Source organism: Bacillus rossius, chromosome 1 (assembly GCF_032445375.1).
Source record: "Bacillus rossius redtenbacheri isolate Brsri chromosome 1, Brsri_v3, whole genome shotgun sequence".
NCBI lineage: Eukaryota > Metazoa > Arthropoda > Insecta > Phasmatodea > Bacillidae > Bacillus > Bacillus rossius.
The window spans coordinates 237,146,263-237,169,735 of NC_086330.1; the positions used below are offsets into that span (position 1 = coordinate 237,146,263).

General features: G+C 34.8%; 1 protein-coding gene across 6 annotated transcripts in view; it reads left to right on the forward strand.

The window, feature by feature from the left end:
- LOC134527383 (putative ATP-dependent RNA helicase TDRD12) overlaps nucleotides 1-23,473 on the forward strand; it is a 393,271-nt gene that overhangs the window by 321,576 nt on the left and 48,222 nt on the right. For 5 of the 6 annotated variants that reach the window (XM_063360027.1, XM_063360028.1, XM_063360030.1 and 2 more), the window contains 5 exons: nucleotides 2,894-3,326; nucleotides 11,984-12,091; nucleotides 17,506-17,647; nucleotides 18,288-18,401; nucleotides 21,393-21,629. In XM_063360027.1, coding sequence (XP_063216097.1) covers nucleotides 2,894-3,326; nucleotides 11,984-12,091; nucleotides 17,506-17,647; nucleotides 18,288-18,401; nucleotides 21,393-21,629 — 1,034 coding nt within the window. The remainder of the gene's footprint in view (nucleotides 1-2,893; nucleotides 3,327-11,983; nucleotides 12,092-17,505; nucleotides 17,648-18,287; nucleotides 18,402-21,392; nucleotides 21,630-23,473) is intronic. The other variant, XM_063360029.1, reaches the window with a different exon arrangement.

The following is a 23,473-nucleotide window of genomic DNA, read 5'->3' on the forward strand; positions in this document are numbered from 1 at the left end:
TTACGCTGTAGTTTGACACGTTATTACGAGCAGATGTGCTTGTAAACTAAGTAACTGATAGGAGCGGACGGGCTGGCAAGCCGAGCCGGGGCTGCAAGTGACGCGATGCGCAGAACGATGCGCAAGCGATCAAGGCAACCTCTCTCTACTAACCTTGTGTACTGACCAACCAAACATTCTTATCCAGGGCAGCTATTTTGCCTTCTCCACTGAAATGTGGTAATGGCTCTTATATCTTTCAACAATGGCTCATTATTAAGACATTAAAAACTAATCCATTAGTTAACCAACAAATCCAGACTGCTTCCAAGCTCAGACTTAAATTAAGTTTGATACTTTTTCACCCTTCATTTATATTTAATAGTTCATACTCTAACTTCCTTGCATCAATATGTTATGTTTCTTTTTAATATCTAAGCACCAAGCATCTCTCATATTCAACAAAGACTGATGACTTACAGAATGGCTTCATAAAGCGATGACGTCAAGTACAGAAATGTTGCAGCTGTGCATCTTTGCAATGTGGCTAGTCCCCTGGCTTGAATAAGGAAAAAGACTTTGTTGTTAAATTTAACTTTTTTAATTTATTATTGTATTTTATATTTTACTAATGTTTGTAGTATACTTTTGTATAATTTTTATGTTTAGTGTATTTGTAGGTTTAAAGACACTCAGTAATATATTTTATATGCAGTCGGAACTTTGCTAGGGAACTTCACTGGCATAAGTAGGCAGCGGTGTTCGCTGTGGAAAGAGATAAAAATGTTTTGGTGAACTTCTGCGCTATGTAAGATGGCCAGTGCTAAGTGAAGTTGGGAGTCCGGACGTACAAGATTGATGAAGTACGGCGGCGAGCACATCGATCACTCGCACTAATCACGCAGTGTAGCGGTGTCCGTATGCGTGCAAGAACATCTCGAGTGCATGGCTTGTGATGTCAGTAAGTGGAGGGGGTGAGCTTGCGAATAGACAGGCAAGCGCTCAGCTAAGATACTTGCTAATCGACCATGGCAGATGTCGGACTAGCAGTTCGTGAGAATGTTTGTGAATGAGATGTAGGCCAGAGAGCCCGAAGGCTGTGTCTGTAGGACAAGAATTTTGGCTGTGTGTTTTTAAAAACACTTGCTATTGACGATAAAGATCTTGGCCTGGTTTGCGAATGCTTGTCGCAAACTGTGACGCAGGGATTTGTAAGTACATTTTGGTACGATATTGTATGCAGGACTCGGCCGGTGTTTGTGTTTGCATGGGCATTAAGTTAGCTCTGGAATTAGGTCACTGTAGACTTTGGAAAGAAAGATCGTTGGTTTGAATACTTTTCGTGCATACTACCAGAACAAGTCGTCAGCAAATAATTAGGCTTTTTCACACCATGAGACGATCATGTGTTAATCAGCGAAATCATCTGTTAAATGAGTAATTTTAAAGGGGCCTCATAAAGAATAAACTATGATCTTGAGTTTTGATAAAATAACTTATAAAAACTTATTCTTTAAACTTTTCTAATTTTTTATAGTAACTATAAATATTGGCTTATAATGATTTATTTTAATCGCTTGTTAGTTAAGTTGCTATGAATCCATTTTGGTATATATAAAATTATTTTTAAATCCTGATGCCAGTTAATTTGCAATTTTTTGTAACATCTTTAAAATGCGTACCGAAATATATAGTATTTTTATAATATTTTATCAGTATATAGTCTTTTTAGGGAATGCTATTAATCAAGTGTCCTATTCACAGCTTGATGGTTTTGAGTACAAGAATTTGTACTTTTACAATTGTGCTTATAAAATAAACAGTAGATGGAAATTGTTTAGCAGTGGTTTTCTTTGTATAGTTGGCCCAATCCAAATGCATAGCTTTTGTTTGATACTTTCAGCTTTGGTTTTTGACCTGGCCCCCATCAGAGATATTTTCTTTAAAATGGTGTTATATAAAATTGGTAAAATAATTGAGGATATTTGTGATGCTTTATGCTGGGTGTACAGATTGTGTGTTGGTCCTCTAAGAAGGAGGAAAGCACACAGCAATAGTGTTTTTTTTTTTTTGTTTCCAGTGAATGTCAACTGCTACCATCCTTTAAGTACATATGTATAATTTACTTAAATTTTTCGTGATTATTATATATTACCTATGTGTGGACTGAGACTCAAAATTCTAGCCGAGACAAGCAAATAGCTTCGGCTCGACTTGGCTCGAAAGTCCAGTTCATTGATCTCAACAGGATGAGACTGGTCTGTAGTTTCTTAAAACTTGATGCATATTTGACATGTACAGTGAGCATTAAATAATGTACTTTTAGTTTGCAAATATGCAAGGAAGCAATGTTTTTACATTCAAGCTAACTATGAATTTTTCTTTAAGTATGTTTTATTTTACATACACACTTCCCCGGAAAACATATATTTATGTTTAAAAACACCTGAAAAGATGACATTTTATAATGTAAGGTTCGTGGTACTTCAGAGATTTGTAACACAGCAAAGAAATTTCAAAAAAATAATAATAATGGTTCAAGCTTACGTTTCTTGTATTACAGCATCAATCGATAATATTGATGTTTTTTGGCAAAAATCTCAAACATAGCAACACGAAAGTGATACATCATTTATCTTCCTGTCTTTGAATATCTAATCAAAATGTGGTTCAACCTTGGTTTCTTTTATAAAATATACTATAATATATATTTAACACCTAGTTAATGGCAATTTATTTCAAGTTTGTCTCATTGTTGTTTACACATTTTCTTTCAATAGTTAAATAAGTAGACCATGTTCATAACTAAAGATAATGGTTGTAAGTTGAATTGTTACAGTATTTGCTGTAGCATGTTGCAACATCTGTACTTATATTAGGTATTTCATATTACTTTGCGTCATTCATGTGCTAGTGTTTGATCTGACAGCTATGCCACACACTGCAACAGAAGATGATGACGGGAGCTCAGTCTGTGAGCAGTCGCTAGACAGACGAGCACACCAGGATACGCTGAAGGAACCCAAAGACTGCCAGCGACCAAGTGGAGTTGCCGAAACACCGCCGAAGCGAGACGGCTCTCCGGACAGAGGAGTGTCGGAGCAATCGGCGGACAGTCAGACACACCAGGAGCCTGTGAAGAAACCCAGAGACTGCCAGCGACCAAGTGGAGTTGTTGAGGCAGGGCCCAATGCACCGGCAAAGCGAGACAGCTCTCTGGACAGTGGAGTGTCCGAGCAGTCGGCGGTGCCGGTGTGGGAGTCGTTGCCCGCTGACGTCTGTGAGGTGGAGCTGAGCTTGGTCTCGCCTGGAGAGTTCTATGTGCAGAAGAAACAGAACTCTGAACAGTGAGTCTTTACTTTACATTTTAATTTACAGATTGGCAGGGCATGCAGATTGTGCACATTTTAGATAGTTAGGGGAATCAGGGAAAAGTCAAAAAAGTTATAATTTTTCAGAGAATATAAGGGAATTTACTTGAAATCCTGAAAAGTCATGGAAATTCCCTAGTGATAATAATATGAGGGGGAAATGTCATACTCCACTCTGCCATCACCCAGACTGTGAAAATGTTTTGTTTTTTTTTTAATTGCATTGTCAAACACACTATAAAATGGTGTATGTAAGGATCTGTTTGAATTTTCAAACAATAGAGGAAGTGAAGAGAGAACCACACCAGCCATGGGGTTGGTGGAGGCTGGATTTTTTTTTTTTTTTTTTTTTTTTTGCAAAATATTTTAATTATTTTCAAAATTAATCAAGATAAATTTGAAATTTTTGTCAAAAAATGAGGTTGTGAGTCTGTCTGACTCTAGTTAAACAAATTATAGTTTACCTTCATGTAGCAGTTAGTAATCAAGTTTGTAAATTATTCAATTTATTTTATTTTCAAGTGACTAACAAAATGGCCTTTTTTGGATGTTTGCTTGAACTATTGCGTTAGAAATATAGGACATCATTCCAAGTTGCAGAAGACATGACAATATATGAAGGAATGTGTGCTTGACAGAGGCAGGCTATACTTCAAGCAATACATGCCACAAAAACCTAGTCTTATAGAATAAAGGTGTACTTGCTATCTTACTCAGACAGGTGTTTTGTGGCAAAGACAGTGTAGCTACTGATGACTTGTCAGGAATAGGTCACACTCTCTCTACTGACCGGCATCACAGGAGCCTTTCCCTAGCTGTGCAGCTGGGAAATGTACAGACAGGACTGGTTGGAACTATTTAAAAAAAAAGGCTTGTTATGCCTCTTGCACTTTGTACTCCAGCATTACAAAGAGGGGAGCTAATTTTTTGCAGGAAAGGAAACATAATGGTGCTTTGCTGGAAGGATAAAAGGGGTGTTGACATGCTCAGCACAAAACATGAGGCTAAGATGATTACATATAATGACAGGAGGGGGAATGAGAATATTACATTCCAGATTGGCCCGGCTAGGCAAAACACTGTAATCAGCGGAAAGTCTATGATGTTTTTATACTATGACTTTGAAGTTATGTTTTTAAGTTTGTCTTGTTGTCAACATTGAGGATGAATTATTTCCTTAAGATAAAAGTTGGTATTTAATTGAATTTACAATAAAACAGTCTTTTAAAGTAGTCTTTTTATTATTATTATTACTTCTGGAAAAAAAAAAAACAGATCACAACTTACACAACAAAGCCAGGCGATCTTTCACATATTTACTGTAGGCCTAGCTTGTAGCTCGATTACAAAAAAAATTAAGCCCCTTTGTTAAACTTTTAAGTAAGGTACACTATTCCGCGGATGTGTTCCGGGAGGGTGACAATGGTCACCTTGAGCCGGTGCCAACCTTGATTCGACCTTCGAATTATTAAAACTCCTAAATTATATTTTAAAAAAGTTAATCTTCGGCATAGCTGAAACCAGCAGGCGTTACATTCTATCTTCACAACTTTTATCTCATATTTTTCGTGAGCTGCAGACAACACGACCGCACACGGCAAAAATCGAGCGACAACTGCCAAACAGCATTCTCCTAGTTACAAACTTACCTCACGCTACCTCTACCAGCAGCAATTATAAAATTCATTTTTATGCAACTTTACCTTCCATGTCTGCTATTCATTGAGGAGTCTCAACAACAACAACAACAACAACAACAACAACAACAACAACAACAACAACAACAACAACAACAACAACAACAACCACAACCACCTAACTTTCACTTCTCCTGTTTAGGTATGAGCACCATTACCAACCTGCCAAATAACACTAAACACACACTCGGGATTCCTCACGGCTAGCCCGAACACTCGCGATATCAGATCGCGCTAACAGAACGCGCCATGACAACGAAGCGGCGCGCAAGCCAACCACACCAGTCTGTGGCGAACGCAGACAAATAGTGTGGGCCCGGCAGAAAGCGCTGGCTTGGCAGCGCGCGCCCAGAACCAAAATAAAATGTGGCTCTCCACTAGGAGTGTCACAGTGTCTTCCTTTCTTTTTAAACCTTCTAGAGGCTGCTTTATAATTATAAAACTGTAATTAATAGACATATTCATTTTAACTGACAAAAGAAATTAGAGTGAAAAAATAAGAAATACTTTTACGAACTAGAGCAAGGCCGGGACACGTGCAGGTGTAGAGCTGGCTGGCGATTGCCGCAATATGATATGTGCCGCGCGCGCCTGGAAGATAACAAGGATTGTCGCTTTCCCACCTCCTTCTTACCACTCCCCGCACGGCGCCCTGCCTTTGACACGTAACTGACACCGGACAGCTGGGAGTTGCGCGAGCCGCCGACACGTGTTTTCGAGAGATCTCTGCCTTAAGGTCGGCGCGGAATGACACGACAAGCCCCGGCCGCGCTCGTAAGTTCTGGAAATTGCGGCTGATAGATAAAACGAGGACGGCGGTCTCGAGAGAGTCAGTCTGAGTGGAGTTCAGAGAGTTCAGGCGGCAGCCTTCCTGCGGCGGAGCTTCCGGGGCGATAGTGCCGCGGGTGTGGCAGTGTGGTGAAGTCCTTGGACGAAGGTTCCAGGGCAGGGTGTGAGTGAGTGAGTGAGTGAGTGGAGTCGGGAGTTCTAACACGGCGGAGTTTCCGGGCGATAGAGTCGCGGGCGCGGCGGAGTCCCGAGCGAAGTTGCGAGCGAGGCGTCGAGCGGATCCTCGGCGAAGGGGAAGTGCGTCGGCGGTGGCGGAGTGCGGCGACGGAGTCCCGCGGCGGAGACCCACGAGGGGTGCTGCGGCGAGAGTTGCGCCAGAGGTGCGGCCCAGCGAAGTGTGTGGAACGAGTGACTGGGGAATAGACCTTTCTTTAAGTGTAATTAATTATTTGCCAATTTAGAAGATTATTTGTAAGTGACATAAGTAGTGGTAATAAAAAAATCTGTGTGTGTCATAAAATCTTTAATTGGGCTATCCTTTACGAACCCGCTGTAAATCGTAACAATACATTTATCTTTATGTAAAACCTAACCAAAATTAATGATAGTTAATATTTAAGCACAAACAAAGGACCTTAATGCTTATGCATAATAGAAGAAACATGAGTGTAAATTAATTATGAAACATGAGAAAACATCAATAAAATAACACATTCTCAGTTACAGTGTTATTAGTAGCCGGGGCAGGAATTATGCTATGTTACAAGAGTTCAAGCCTGCTGCTGTTGTCAGTTACAATGCCAAAATGTTTGGTGTTGACCTTTCAGATCAGCATTTGTCATATGGAACTTTAAACCACAGATTTGTAAAATGGTGGAGAAAGTTGGCATTTCACATGATCCTTATTATGTACAACCAGGTAAAACCAAGAAAATTATCAATTACAGCTTTTATGAAGCAGATTGCCAGTGACTTACTTGGCTGTATTTCAAGAGCACCACAAGATGAACTTAGTCGTTCTGGAGCTAGTTTGGCTTGACTCACAGAAAATTATTTCCTGGAGAAAAACCCAGTACAAGAAGAACAGAGAAAGAAACAAAAGAAATGTAGATTGTGCACAGAAAGAGGTAGATCAAGAACTGGCAAAGCTATTCACTAAGACACAACATGGCAGTGTAGTGTATACAAACTTGCAATGTGTATTGAACCCTTTTTTTCTCTTTACCATTCAATAAAAAGACTATGCATCATAATGTACTAATATATAATATAATTAGTGATGGGTTGAATCCCATTTTTCCCGAATCCGAATCTTGAATTTGAATCCCAAACAGTACCTCGAATCCGAATCCAGATCTCAAGGGTTAATTATAAAATAATTTATAAGTTAAGAGAAAAAATTAAATATTATGCATAATTTTTAACCCTTTAAATTTTTATTTAAAAAACAAGCATTATTTTCTTGATGGTATGATGTATCTAGGTTCGAGGTGAGCTACTAGAGCTCTGAAACCTTTATCTTTGACCACTGTAAGGGGCTGATTATCAAAACAAATCATCTCTCCGATGAACCTAGTAATACCAGCACTTTTTGAATCGCCTGGCTTAAATTTATCTTTTTTTTCAATGAAATCCTTAAGTGTTGATTGAGTGACTTGATGTAAGTTTTTGGACATACGCCATTGCTAAGCATAGCAATGGCGTATGTCCAAAAACTTACATCAAGTCATGCACTCCCATTGCACAAATCTTTTAAAGATAACTGTTGATTGAGTGTTATGTAACATGGTTTTGCTACATTTTGGTTTATCTTCTGCATTAGACGAACCAGTTTCAGTTGTAACTAAATTTGGTTCATCTACATTCTCACAAATATTTTCGTTAGGCTTACTAACTGAACGTGATGCGGCCCTAACATGAACTGGGTGTAGCTTCAAATGTTTCTTCATTGTACTTGTTCGGCTCGTGCCACCACGAGAAATGTTTTGTTTACAGTGATTACAGGTGGCATATTTAGGATTAGCATAAACTGAAAACTGTTTCCACACTTCACTCAACATTTTGATCTTCTCTAATCTCGTAAATTAAATTTCTTACATTTAAATAACACTCTCACACCTTTCCTACAAAAACACCATGATTTCTGAAATTCATGTATCCACGGAATTCTGAAAACAAAATTCAACATCCGACGGAACAATGTTTTGTAGTTACCAACTTGACATTTTTTAAAAGTCCCAAATGAAGATAAACGCTTTCCTGAAATATTTAATGGAAACTGAAAGGCACCATCTTGGCTTCAATGGTTTTAGGCCATAAGAAATATTGTCGTGCGTCTTTTAAAATTAACCCTCACTAAAGCATAGTGTTTAATATGCTCGAAGTTAAAAGTGATGTGGTGTTTTCTCCAGTTTACCCATTAAAATTCTTTATATTAATATCAGTTATTTTTTGTGTTGCTCAAAATGATTGGCTAACAAATTCATTGGTTGTCCATCATGGATTTTTTTGATAATACATATTTTAATGTTGGCAGTCTACACAAAACAAACTTGATCCTAAAAAAATTTATAAATAGAATGTGTATCAGAATATTTAAAATTGAATCGCGATTAAAATAATAATTGTATAATGTATTCATTTTTATCATTCATTATTTCATTGTTATTAGTAAATGTGTGACCGTAACTTGTGATGAAAGTCGGCATTATTGTTGTATTACTAAGTAACAGATTTCTCTGTAAAGTTATTTTTAAAAAAAAAACAAGATTCATATTACTAATCTAGAACCTAAATGTGCTTTATTTTATTTTTTAGCATATTCTGAGAATACATCTGTGATTTATGCCTTATTTAATGCCAATGTAGCGACAATGCATTCATGTTCATGAATATAAAGTATGTTTCACAAATCAGTACATGCTTCATAATTTTTTTATACAACAAATTAAAAGTACAAAACCTCAATAGGATGTGTTCCATGGAAAACGTAAACATGCCAAGTAAATTGTAAGTATTTAAGTTTTTAAAGTACTACATCTACTTCAATATTTTTCCTTGAATCCCGAATCTTTTCCCTCGAATTTCGAATCTTTCGAATACTAGAGATTTGGTGGGATTCGAGGATTCGACCGGCCCATCCCTAAATATAATACAGTACTTTAGGTGACTCGAGAAATATTTTGAAGTGGGCAACAATGAAATTTTACAGACACATTGTGCAAACAATGGTTCTATTCAGACCCTTCTTCTAATAAAAGAAAACACCCAATGTGAGTTGTTATCTATACTATACCTTTTGTAGAGAAAGTTACGAACTTTCGAAAAATATTTTTTTTTCAAAATATTATTTGAATATTTTTTGAATAAAAAATTATGAATATGCATAAAACATTATTTATTGAATTAAATATGTTGTCACATGCCCACCAACAGCTGAGGGTTTTTGCGATGGGCACGACAAATACAGACAAGCACAGTGTGGTCACTGCAAATTTGTGTACACTTCCCCCGCCGGCACCAAGAGCAGGTAAACCCTGAGGGGAATCCGCAGCAGGCGGACACAACGCAACTGACCAACACACGTAGGGTGAGTGTCACCAAAACAGATACAAATACAATCAAAAACAATAAATAACAACTTCTATGGTTATAATCACAATAGCAATAAAAAATAAAACAAAGAATCAAACACAACAATAACAATAAAAATGTACATTGAAATTTTCTATCATATGAAAATATTGGGACAAAATAATTGAATTGACAAACAAATGACACTAGAAATTCTAGTAAATACTTTATTATAAACTTAATTGTAAAAACATAACCTGGAAGTAATAGATACTAGATATAATGTTGAACTAAAAAGTACTTGGATTTCTTAACTAATAGAATTCTTAGTATTTATTTTATTGTAAGTGTATAAATAAAGTCATTGTTGTTTGGCGTGTAAACAAGGTTGAATCTTGAAAGTAGACTACTATTAGATTGAGGAACTGTCAGTGTTATCATAGAGCTAATTATATTTTATTTTAGAACTATAGCGATTGTGTACAAAGAGTGAATCTAGGTAAGTACTGGGTCTGAAAGGGAGAGTAGGTTAAAGTAGAACAATTAGTGGATTATTTTATTTTGTGTACTTTCTGTTTTATTAATATAAACAATCTTGATGTCATTCCAGATAATTTAACAGTATTCTAATTTGTATCTCATTAATGCCAAATAGCGAGAAAGATAGGATCTTAATTAGTTGCATAGAAAGGGATGTATTGAATAAGGGCAAGGGTTTTTCGAGAGGAAAGTATAAATAATCAACATGATTATGAAAATATAATTTTGAATCTAAAATAACACCAAGATTCAATATAAAGAAGGTTTAGGACATTAAGGTTTTTTTCTATTTATAGTCATATTTAACGATGGTATTTCCTAGTAAAGGATATCATCTTCATTTTTTTTTATTAGGTGTAACCAAATTTTGTATGCACCGATTATTGACTTCATTAGTGCCTTTTGTAATAATAAGTAATCATTAGATGTAATTTTCCTATATAATTTATGATCATCTGCATAAAGTACATAAGTAGAATGCTTAAGGATCTGAGTGATAAAGTTGATAAATATATGAAACAACAGAACAGGCATTGAACAAAGAGGAGTTGTGATATGAAAAATCTTTGGTTTTTTAGATATGTAGCTCAAAGACCAATTAAATAATTAAAATTAGATAACTTCATTAGTAGTAATAAATGATTTACAGCATCAAAGTAAGATCAAAATAGCAGGCATCAACCTGTCACCTATTAGTAACTTCATTATGTGTATAAATATATATAATTAAGGAAAGTAAGTAAATTAGTAGTCTTAGACATTCCTGTTCTGAACCCATGTTGATTACAAGATAATCCATTAGTTGGAAATTTAAGAATTTTAATATATTTTTTCAAATATCTTAGAAACATTTGAGTAAAGAAATTGGTTGATTATTTGAGACATAATTTGGTACTTTTTTTTAAATCAAAATTATTTTAACAGTTTTCCATTTAGTAGGAAAAACTGAAGATATTAAACTGGTATTAAAAATATGTTGCAGTAGAGGTCATAATAAATGGGAGCAACCTTTCAGAATGAAATTAGATATACCATCGGGTCCTGTGGATTTTGATGTTTTTAAAACCTTGATACCCCAGTGTACAATTCTGACATGGTGGAAACAGGTATAGTCTCTAGGCATATGTCAGTGATAGGAACTTATGGATTACAGCAGGATGACCATAAACACTAGACAATTACTGGCAAAATTCATTTGATAACACAATAGGGTCGTTAGAAGTAACACCATTAACTTTTAGGATGTGATGTTCATAATAGCCATTTTTTATTATTTTCACATTGTGCCAAAAAAAATTAGGGCTCTTAATATTATTACTAGTCATTTGGATCCAATGAATTTTGCCATGCTTAAATAAAATTTTCAATTGTTCCTGGAAATTAAAAATATGTATAATATAGTACATGTTATTTTTTCTTGTTATAGTTTGTGAAAATGTTTCTTGAATTTTAGGGCTTAAATTAATTCACTAGATAACCAAAGATGATATTTATACTCCTTTTTTATAGATAGTAGGAGAAAGGTGATGATTTTATCAGATATAGTTTAGTTAATTGATCAACGAATCTTTAACATCAGAAGATTTATAAAAATTTACCATTCATGATTTTTCGATAGAGTTATAAAGACCAAGAAAATTACATTTTTTTGTCATTTCTAAACACAGAAGATGAATTCTTTGGTATTCATAAGTGAATTTCATCACCATCAACACCATAATGCTAAATACCTGATGCAAACTTGATTGTGCTAATTTTTACATATGTACTAACACATTAGATTGTGTTAATACAGGATCTACAGTACATACAGTATTGCTTGACTTTCCTTGTGATATTTAAAACTAAGCTTTATTTACTTATATAATAAGCAAAACCTTGCTTGAATGTTTTCTCCCTAATATAATGGCATTTTTCTTTTTCCATATTTGTTTTCTTAACTTCTTCTCGACTGTTTCAGAACTGTGCTTCAGTATAAACCAACTTGCCAAAGATTTTGCTTAATACTATTAACACATGATTTTTCCTTTCCAGGCTAGAGGAACTGACAATTGAGATACAAAACTACATTGCTAATCACCGTGAATCTGTGACCGCACAGCCAGGACTTTACTGTCTTGGAAAATGGCCAGTTGACAATCTGTAAGTATAGTTTTTTCTTCATTTCCTCATCGACATCTTCCCGACCATAAGGTTGATTATAATGCACCAAATGCGATTGTTCATGTGCTAAGTCACAGCTGCAGCGTAGATTCAGTTTTACATTTTGTATATCAACTAGGCTAAGGCCCTGGCTTTGGGCTTTTACTGTAGTCAACATTTGTGGGCTTTTGTAGTAATGACAACAGTTGTATTTGCCAGTGTGAAATTGGTAACTCGTATAAATTATTGCCTCCCAGTGGTTACAGGCTAACGTGTGTTAGTATCCGAATAATATTTGCTGAGTATTGTGTTCTGTTGAAACTAGAAGCAACTATGGTGTGTCACATGCTTGGGTTGCAGTGAGAGCATACGGTACCCATGGTTGCCAGAGTTATATTGCCCGGCTTGTCCACATAAAAAATCTTAACTTTTAATATATATTTTTTTTAAATTTAGTATTTGTTGATTTTTCTAAGGTCACAATAGTGTATACTCGCAGTATACTCAGGTGTAGTCATTCTGAAAGAAAAAAAATAACTCATTGCTAAACATCAATTATTATTTCTCACTTTTACAAACACACTGGAGTAGAATTACCGCCTGATGACTCCAGTAACTCTGTGACATGACCAGGGTGATGGCATAAGGTCATCGGGACTGCTGGACATCGCTGTTGGCGACAGATGTGCGGGCCGATAAATGGCTACAAAGATCTAGTAATGCTCAAGAACAGAGAAGTCTGCGAAGGCTGCATCTCCGGGAAGCTATAAGCGTTAATCTGGAAACATATAATATGAGACGCGAGCAGAAGCCAGGACAACAAAGCCGTCACTTCTGTTGTAGGTGCGCCGAAATGACGAGAGTTGGCCGACGCGAAAGTTTCAATTCGAGTCAGCGGACCCACTTTGTCTGTGTCAGTAGAATGTACACTTCCTATCAATTGCTTTAACTATTTGAGCAGCTAATCGCAGAAGCCACAAAATATTCTTGGCGCCTGCATGGGATCCTGCAGGAATCTGGATCGCCCCACACACAGGAACAGTCTTCCCAGCTCCAAGGACAGAACTATAATCCCCTATTATTAATAAAATTTTGAAGTTATACTGTCCACCCAAGGGAGAACAGGGCTAAGAGTATAGTTCAATTATACTATCGCACATTGGAAAGTTCTGAAAATGTAAGTAAATGACAGTGTGTTTCATGCAGAACTATCTCAAAACAGAATGCAAGAAGTTCCTTGATTTCTGTTGTATTCATACTCCCTTCAAATACTGTATACAGATAGCTAAGATGTTACATATCAAAAAAATGGGTGCGTGTACTTATGTACGCGCGTGAGAAGTTATACTTCTTTGGCATCATTTAAAAATAGTTTTTAATTGCATGCAAATAATTAATTACAATAAAATAATAAAAGGGCTGGAAAAATATAGTCAACACAGTCAATAAAGTTATGTTTGAATTTGAAAAATTAAATAAAATTTAGAGAATAATAAATGTATGTGATATAATTTGTACTAAATATTATAAGATTCTTAATTTTAAATATTTATTATTGATTATTTAATGTTTTAAAAGAAAATAAATAAATTTAATAATAAATTCAAAATTTAATTAAGTTTATTCATTTTTTAAATATTAATTATTTTCTTAATTTAATATTCACTTTTTATTTTTATCAAAAAGTTTTCATTAAATTTGTTTATTTATTTTTATAAATATTTATTATTTATTCAATTTAATAATAAATATTAAAAATTAATTTTTAAATTTTATGTTCGATTTTAATTTTTATCACAAATATTTTATTAAATGTTTTATTAAATTTATTTTTTTATTTTGTAAATATTAAACAACCAATAATAAATATTTAACATTAAAAATTTAATAAAATTTAGTATTAATTATATTAAATAATAATATTTTAATTTATATCAATAAATAATACATACAGATAGTTAACCTCAATTAAATTGGAGCACTTGAAAAAGTATGTAAGCACTTTTTTTTTAATAATATTTACAAATAGTAAATAATATTAATTAAAATATTCAATATAAATCACTACTGAATATAATTTATTAGCACATATATAATTCGCACTTGTATGAAACTAAAACACGTGTTGTGAATGTAGAAACTAGAAACATGTGGATAAATATTATAAATATGAAAACGGTGATCAGAGGCGACGAGCGTGCCAACATGCGCGACTAATAGAGATTCTATTTCTATTTTGTTGGTAGCTTTTTTTTCGAGACTTAATGAGCGGTTTAGCGGGCAGCTTCAACCTGTTAATTTTGTGTTACAGTGATTCGCGCGCATTTTAAAATTTCACTCTCATAATTTTTTCATAAAGCGCCTAAAGAAGTATAACTTCAAAAAAAGTAAAAAAAAAAAAAATACCTACCGTCGAGTTTTGAACCACAGCCTTTAGTATATTGACCGCGCAGTATAACCACTGCTCTAAGCCTGACAGAAGGTTACAAGGAAAATGTGTATTATATTTTATGTAATACCAAAATAATGTTTTTTTTTTCCTTGGAATTTACTCTTTACTATGACTATTTTAGTTTACCAAAATAAATTCCATGGTAATTTCACTATCATATAGTTTCATTTGGCACACCAATATGTTTTGTATGTCCCCTAATGTGGGTTTATGTTCATACACGTGGATCCGCCATCTTCCTGTGAAAATTTCGTTACATGGTGCGCGCGTATCTTAACATTTCACTCTCATCATTTTTTCATAACGTGCCTAAAGAAGTTGACGTCCCTCGGCTTGAGGCCCCCGGTTCCCTGCTTGCGTGAATGTCCAGTTATGCCCGTACTGCTCTGCGGAGAGTGGGTCCAGGCCAACGAGGCCGGGACCGGGAACTTTGGGACCTGGAGGGAGGAGTTAGGTGGAGAGGAATATTGGTAAATTGTTCCAATAACGATTCGGTGTTGACGGTTTTCACGAGCCCCTTTTATTAACGGTTTATGACCCTGCCGCAGCCTGGCGAAATCACCGCGGAACCAGCTCCCCTCCCACGGCGACCCAGACTCACGTAACACCGTAAGGTCCGCTATGACGTCCCAGCACAGATGCTGCTTACTTGTAATACTAGTCCCGTTAAGTTACACCACGAAGAAGCGCTGTGCGCGTGCGCCCTGTTACGTAACGTATGGTCCGGAATTCTCTGCGATTAACGTCTCTCGGAGACTCGTAAACTCAGTAACGCGGCGAAAAACTCGCGGAGGCAGCTTGTCTGCCGTACTCGGCTGGTAACGTCACTAGATGACTCGTAAACTCCGTAACGCGGCGAATGACTCGCGGAGGCAGCTTGACTGCCGTACTCGTGAACTGAAAACGAGAAGTGGCCACGAGCTCCGGGTACGCGCCTCGCGAGCAGCGCGGAGCGGCGTACTCGACCGTCCTCGTTCAAGCCCTGAACACGACTGACTCTCCCCGCTCGCCCGCGGGCTGGCGCCCGCGGGTTGCGGGGAGGGGAGGGGAAATCGACCGGCGTGGGAGAGAGCCCCGTCTCGCGGCGCGCCAGGCTGCGATTACATATTAGCATACATGCGGAAACACAGAATATTCACAGCTAAACGACACAATAATCACACCAAGTTTACAGAATTAATAAATTATACACAATATTTACATACGCGTTGAGGCCCGTGACCATTTGAAAAATATACACAAAAAATATACAAAAAAACAAAATCATCACTTGCACAATGGGCTCATTAGCCCGCTAGGGCGCACGCGGGTGCGTCCCTGGCCGTCGCACTTCACTGGGGGAAACACACTACCTCAGGCCCCCGTCGGTGGCCAGGTACGGCCTCTGCACCTGAGAGGGTACGACGACTGTCGTCAAAGTATAACTTCAAAAATATCTTTTTAGGTTTGAAATGTTTTAACTGATTAAGTGATTAACCCTATATATAACATAATTCAATAAAAATTATAAAATAACCATGCATAATATTAATATTAAGAATTCATTAAAGCAAATGCAATGCCGTCTTTTGATTTTTTAAGCAACCAACATTCAAGCAACACTTATCAAACAAAAAAAAAAAATTTAAATATTTTTAAAATGATTCTTTGGCTTCTAATGTTTAAAAACTTTGCATTACAACCAAAGCTTAAAATAAAACAAATAGCAATTTTTTTGGCAAATAAAATATTAAAAAAGACCTTCAAATTATTCTCCTTGTCAAAACTTCATGCAAAAAGATGATGATTTAACACAATATTCAGTCACATAGATGAATTGTAGAAACAAATATAAATTAAACATGTGCGTATTCTTCAATACTTACAGAGAGTACCTGGCAACAAAGCACTTTGAAACAAGTTTGGCACTAATGGCAGAAACCGTGCACTGGAAAGAGAGAGTAAATGCCCTTTAAAATGCATACTGCGAACTAAGGATGAGACAGGCTATGAAAACTGTAGCCATAGTTAAGGATCATGCTGACGAAGGAATACAAGGAAGGTCTGGTCATTAATGAAGATAATATTGTCCAGGCTGTTTGCATAGAGCTCTCAATTCTATGAACTGCCATAACACAACAGCTTCTAGCCAATCCTCCATTCTCGTAAGACTTGCAACATGTTTAGCATTCGCTATGCAGTACATAGACTCTCATTGCTCCACAAGAATTCGTCAGCCTTTTTCTTGTGAACTTGCATCCATCTCGGATGTAGGATTCAGAAATTAAAATTTTTTTTTTTCCGTGTGACCAAAAAAAATAATAGACTGGTGCACACTGTACTGAGTTTGTATCGCTAAATCAATTTTTAATTTGTAGTAAACACGTGTCAGATTTTCTGGTACCATTTCATGTTCTGTGGTATAAAAAATAAAGTTTTTGACAGAAAGCCGGTAAACCACACATTTGAATACCTCAGAGGCCCTTATGCATCCTGTATATAAAAAATAATTTCATAAAGTGAACCATGTTATTGATTTTTTGTTTTCTAAATGAGTTATGCTCTAGTAATATTGCACACCACTTCCTTGTTTAAGAGATTGTTCTCTAATTTAAAGAGTCAAACTTCAGCAAAGAGCTCATCGGCATGGATTCAAACTGGCTGAAGTCTCATCTTGAAGTTTGTTCATCTTGGACTAAATTTAATTTTTTCTCCTGTTGGCACTAAATCATACCTATGTTACTGCAAGAAAATAATTACAAATTTAAAATTGGGTATTTTTTATGTTTGTGATGAATAAGGGCCCTTAAATATATGGTGTTGGTTAGTGGTTAGGTTGTTACCATGTGTTTGACTTCAAGGATTTGGTGCTTTTACTGCTGTATAATGTAGTGAACATGTTCATTTTTTCATATTGTTTTGCCAACGTGTGTATTATTACCTCATTGGAAGAATGTTCTGTGAATGTTGTTTTGGATTGCAGGTGGTATAGAGCAAAAGTAGTAGAGCTGTTTGAAGATGGTCGCATTGAGCTGTTCTCTGTTGATTTGGGAGATTTTATTGTTGTTAGCTGTAATGAAGTTGCTGTTTTGCCTCAGACATTATTGACCAAACTGTCATTCCAGGTAAATGTTTAATATTATAATATTGTTACTAGTGATTGATCAGATCAGTTTTTTGATTCCATGTGCATTTCATTGAAATTCTAATCTGATGAATATAAATTTTTACTCCAATCCCAATTATTTAAAAGCTACCCAAATATTTAATGTCTTGGGTTAATAGGTGACATTGAACATTAATCTATTTAAAATATAAAACTACTTCTAATGTAAGATGACCTCTAATACTAAATGACCTTGAATATAATATCTATAATATTACAAACTTGAATAAAATACAACCTTGAACACAACCTTAGGTCAAGAATGTTATGAACTTACTAAGTTTTGGTTTAAATTTATTATTGTATTTTAGATGTTGGGTGTTTTTAAATTATAATTCTTGATTTTTTAATCTTTATAATTAGGAATGTTAGTTTTAAAATATGTAAATTATTAAATTTGTTGTTTATTTATTTTAAGTTATTTTCTTTAAATTTTAATAAGTTCAATTTGCTGTTTTGTGCATGTGTGCGTGTTTGCATTTTCTGTGTTTGCATTTGGTCTGTGTTTTTGTGTATGTAAGTGTTTGTGTGTGTGTTTTTTGCGGGCATGTAGTTAGATAAAATAAATGCACTTGTTTAATCATTTCTTTGTTATGAAGGCAATTGAGTGTGAACTGGCATCAGTTAAATCCCCCCATGGCAACATTTGGGAAGACTGGATTAAGGAGGAATTTTACAACTTGGCAAGTGAAGAGTTTAACTGGTCTGTTGAGGTAAGTAAACTAAGTTTTACATTTTTTTTAAATTAGATATTTTACCTAACGTAGTTAATAGACAGTCTTAGTATGTACATGCATATTTTTGCAGATGATTTACCCAAAATGATATTATTGACAGTACTATTTACATATACCAAAACTGTATTTAAATTGCATAAGTTAAACCATGAATATCAATACCTAAAAATTTATAATATGTCCAATGTATTAATACTTGACATAAATATAATTTTTTCTGGATAAAATTAAAGTTAAAATACAGAAGGCAGTAGAAGGATCTGAAGATATGTCCATCTTGGCACGACTACCGTGCAGCATTGCCCTCACTTATAGTGCTTCAGATATTTTTACTCAGTAAATCTGTTAAGCAATGTCAATGTCCAAATGAGTTTTTCTTTCTAATCTTGCTTTGAATTCACGAATATAAAACTGTGCTAAAACTATGCTTTACTTGTTAGCGACTAATTTTTCCTTCGGGGCCAAAAGGAAGTGACACTTCATGACATCTATGTAAATTAAACATATTTTCTAAGAATGATTCTCAAAATGGGTATGCATCAGTCAATTTCGGAGACTAGCAATGGCATATGTCCATAATAATGATTTCAATAAATTAAACTGAACACAATTCATATAATAAAACCTTCAAATCTTTGTTATATATATTTGGGATATTATTTTCACTAATATTAAGTAAAGTGATGCAAGTAAATTGCATATGACAATTTGTAATTCAACAAACATTTTAAAAAATGAGAAAAAAATTATACGTCATCTACGCTTGGCTGCCTTAAAATCCACCCTTTCCAGACTTTCAGAAAAACATGTTCTAAATTAACATGTAATATTAACAAATATTAGTATATGTATTAACATTAAAACATATACCATTTTGTGGCATTTTATGTAATGCTTTGCCAATTTTTTTTTTCTTTCTGGCTATATTGCCTGTATGTTCTTGTAGATTATTGAAATGATTATGATCACTTGAAAGGGAAGTGGTACTTAAATATTTAACCATTTGTAAATTATAACAGAGAGCACTTCAATGGATCATTTCATCAGCGCTGGTTATATTGATGTATGTGAGTAACGTGATAGCCATAAAATCGATAGCTGTATCATACTTATCTAACATAATGTTTAAGAGGGGGGTGGGGGAATTTGCACTGACTCTACCTTCCTTCCTCCTTCCATCATATCTAGAATCTGCATAGATTTTGAATGCTGTGTGCAAAAAAAAATTATCATTTAAAAGAATTTGATAGGGATTATTCCTATAAATTTAAACTTCTCCTAGCCAATGTCATTTAAATAATTGTATAATACAACCAAACAAAATATTATTTCTGTTTTGTGCTTTAGCTTTCAATCAATTAGTATATTAAAAAAATCAAAGTTTTGAACTCTTCCATGAATATTGCCAGTTACTTCGTGTTGGCTGTGAGCGTATAAAGTCAGTGCTAGCCAACTGCCATAGTTGTTAGCTGGTGTCTTTTTTTGTGGTAAAGTGATTCTAATCATCAAATCATGCTTGAAGCAGCAATCATGAATCAAGTATCTAAATCATACTTAAGTAATATACAAGTTTAAAAGTGAGTTATATCATTAATACAACTAAACTTACCTACACTAGGTATAAATTGAAAGGGAAGATAAGTTTTTGTATAAAATCACACATTTTCATTTAATTTTGAATGTGATCCTTAGGTGTGTGATGTGAAAATTTTGTATTTGAAGTAGATTGTTATTATTCTTGGACTAGATAATCCTTTTGTGATTCTACTGTAGCATACACATGAAATGTTTGCTGTAATAATTTTTATTTAATATTTTTAATCTTTACAGATTTGGTTCACAATATGGTTACAGGAATGTTAAACACTAAGATACTTGGATTAAAAATGTTAAGAAACATGTAGTTTGTTCTCAACAGAAGTTTATTTTTTAAAAACAATACATACCTAAACCTATTAACATTTGTGCTGCTGTTTATATTGAAATATAAAAACTAATGGTGCATGAGCTGCTGCCAAGTCATTAACAACAGATGTTCAACTGTCATTGGCCTTATCTATAATTGTCATTTTGTTTTGTTTTAAAGTAATAAACTTTTTTTTAATTACTTTGTTTACTTTCCATAAATTCTACATGTGCAAATTAGAAACCTATACTAGAAATATTATAGTACACTTCTCATATATTATTTTTTTCCTGAATTAAAAAAGTATTGTTCTCAATCAGTATTCACATCAATCAAATATATTTTCTTCATTATTTGTATTGTTCAAGTCCTTCTCTGTCATTTAGCCATGCCAAATGCCACAATTTATTACTTTGCATGCCTTTTTGAAAGGTAGTTACCTTTAAACAATTTTACAATGGTCATACAGCATATTACTTAACCATTTACATTTTCGAAGCTAGTGTGTATCCAAAATTACTTACCTAATGGATTTACTGGACAAAAAACTAGCCTTTTGGTTAGACCTACAAGTAGGCCTATACAAGTTCCTTGATGTCACAACCGCAAATTACGTAGGTGTCTGTTTTTTCAGTACAAATCTGTACTCTCTCTTTTAAAAACCATTTTTATCAAGCCCTTTTTGTATCCAAGAAAAACTGGTATTGCATTAATGACTATTATCATTTTTTATTATTAAAAAAAAATTTATGAATCTTTTTTATTAAAGCTTATCTATATAAGTGGTATTGATCTGAGAATGTACTATAGTACTATAGAAGGTAAAATATGTGTGCTTGTCCATCCATATATAATCACAACATTCAATATGTGCATTTATGTGTTTACAAAAGTGTCTGCTTTTGTTTGTGCTTGAATATGTACATGCCTATATGTATCTTGTTCATATGTATTAAAGTTGGTAATCAAAACTTTTAATTGCATTTGTTTTAAATGTGTGCTACGTTGTGTTTTGTCTTGGTTGGGGCATCTGCTGCTGTACACATGACGTTGTGTATCAGGTACTGGCCCGATCAGAGCCGTCCACGACAGGAGGTATGAAGCACAGCGTGAGGCTGACAGGTGTCAACGAACACGGCTGTGTGGACGTGAACCAAGAGCTCCTCAACTTTGGCCATGCGTCTGCGGCTGACTCAGATTTTGATGATTCTGATGTTGAGTTCACGGAGGAAGAAGCACTCGAGATGCTACGAAAGTTCCATGGTGCTCCACCAGCTCCAGTGTCTGAATCAAATAAAGTAAGTGGATTGGCACAGTATGTAGGCCTGTGTGAATATCACTTTTTTAGTTCAAGTCAAATTTGAATATGGACACTAAATCATTTTTGAATTTGAATATTTAATTTGAATATTATAAATAAGGTTTGGAAATATACTAAAAATATTTTTTCACTTCATATGAAATATATAGATAGATATATAAATGGAAAATGTGGAGTGTAATGCCTTCTGACAAATTAGACAATTAATACTGAAATAAAAGTTTGGATAGGTATAGTCAGCTACAGTACGTAATTAAACATTAAATATTTGCTATAAATATATTTATATTTAAATGTTTAAAAAAATGTATTTTTATGTAGCTGATCCAACCTAACATAACCTAAATAAACCACCCTTTTACTTCAGTTTTTATTGGCCTGATTTCTCAGAACCAGCTACCTACTGTAAATATTGATTCAAAAAATGTTTGTGAATCGAAAAATACAGCAAAATCCAATAAATTTCAAGAGAAGAAAGCGTGATATATATATATATTTTTTAATTCTGTTTGTGAAATAGATTAAATGAGCTTATATTTATACAATTCACGCCTTTTCATTGTTACCGCAAACAGGTAAATGTATATTATTCAGCCATTTTACAAACACATTTTCTAATTCGCACATAATATCTTAAGATTAATTCCCAAAGTAGGTTCGCGTCGAGAATGCAAGCTGAGTGCTGACGACTGTCACTGAAGTTCTAACTAAACATATTCGAAACAAAAGGTCAGTCCCGGTGCAGCCTGGACCGCAACCGTAAAGTTCATCACTTAGTACAGTATCTTTTGGCGTGACGTTACTGCCCTTGTATGGTTAAAGAAAGTTTTGTATTAATTATGTTATAAAATTCCTGGAAGCTGCTTTAAGTGGGTGAAAAGTAATAAAAAAAGAAGTTTGCTTAAAGCTTACCCCTTTTATTGTTAATTATGGTTTTTATTATTTCCTTTTGATAGTTTCAAAAATTACAAAATTACACATCAGAATTAATGGGGCCCCAGCCATCAAAATTTATCAATTACAAACACTAATAATTTTACCTGTAAAATAAATTTAACATTCACCTTTGACATAATTAAGATTTTACAAAAGAACTGCCGTGTTTTATCGCATAATGGTCGCACGCGCGTAATCGTCGCAACCATATTTTAGGCTGTCAAAATTGGGATAAAAAAACTTATCGCGTAAACGTAGTATGATGTTTTTGGTCCCGCTAGTAGATGCCGAGCGCTTTGTGTAGGTATCTTTTCCGTATAAAACTATGTATTTTAAAGTAGAAATCTAATATTTATTCGGTCATTACCACTTACTTAATAAATTAACGGAAAATTACAAAGTTGTTTGACGTGTACTGTCCGGACCAAACGTTGTGGTAGCTGGACTCCCTAGTGCTCTAGGCGCGGCACGGCCCGGCACGGCTCGGACGTATTGTCTCTGTTACAAAAACTGTATCGCTTTCTCATCGCTCCCCAGGCCACAACGCTTTGGGTTTCACTTGTCCTTATCATGACACCTTAGGCCCATATCATTTCTTTACTACATAACGAGAAATGTAAAACTGATGGTGTGACTGATATTAGCAACCCAAGGACGGCAATGTAATCAACCCATATGAATGCAATGCACACGTTACCAGTAGTCTGAATTTCACCTCGACAGATATTTTATCCAATAATCATCTGTCTTCAAACAGCCGCTGTAATTTATGCCGAAACAGAATATCTAATGTGCCTGCATGAATTAGTCCGCAGTGTTAAGAAAATTATTTATGTTATTATTTGTGTTGTATTTCAAAACACCAATATGGGGTCAGGGGCCGAT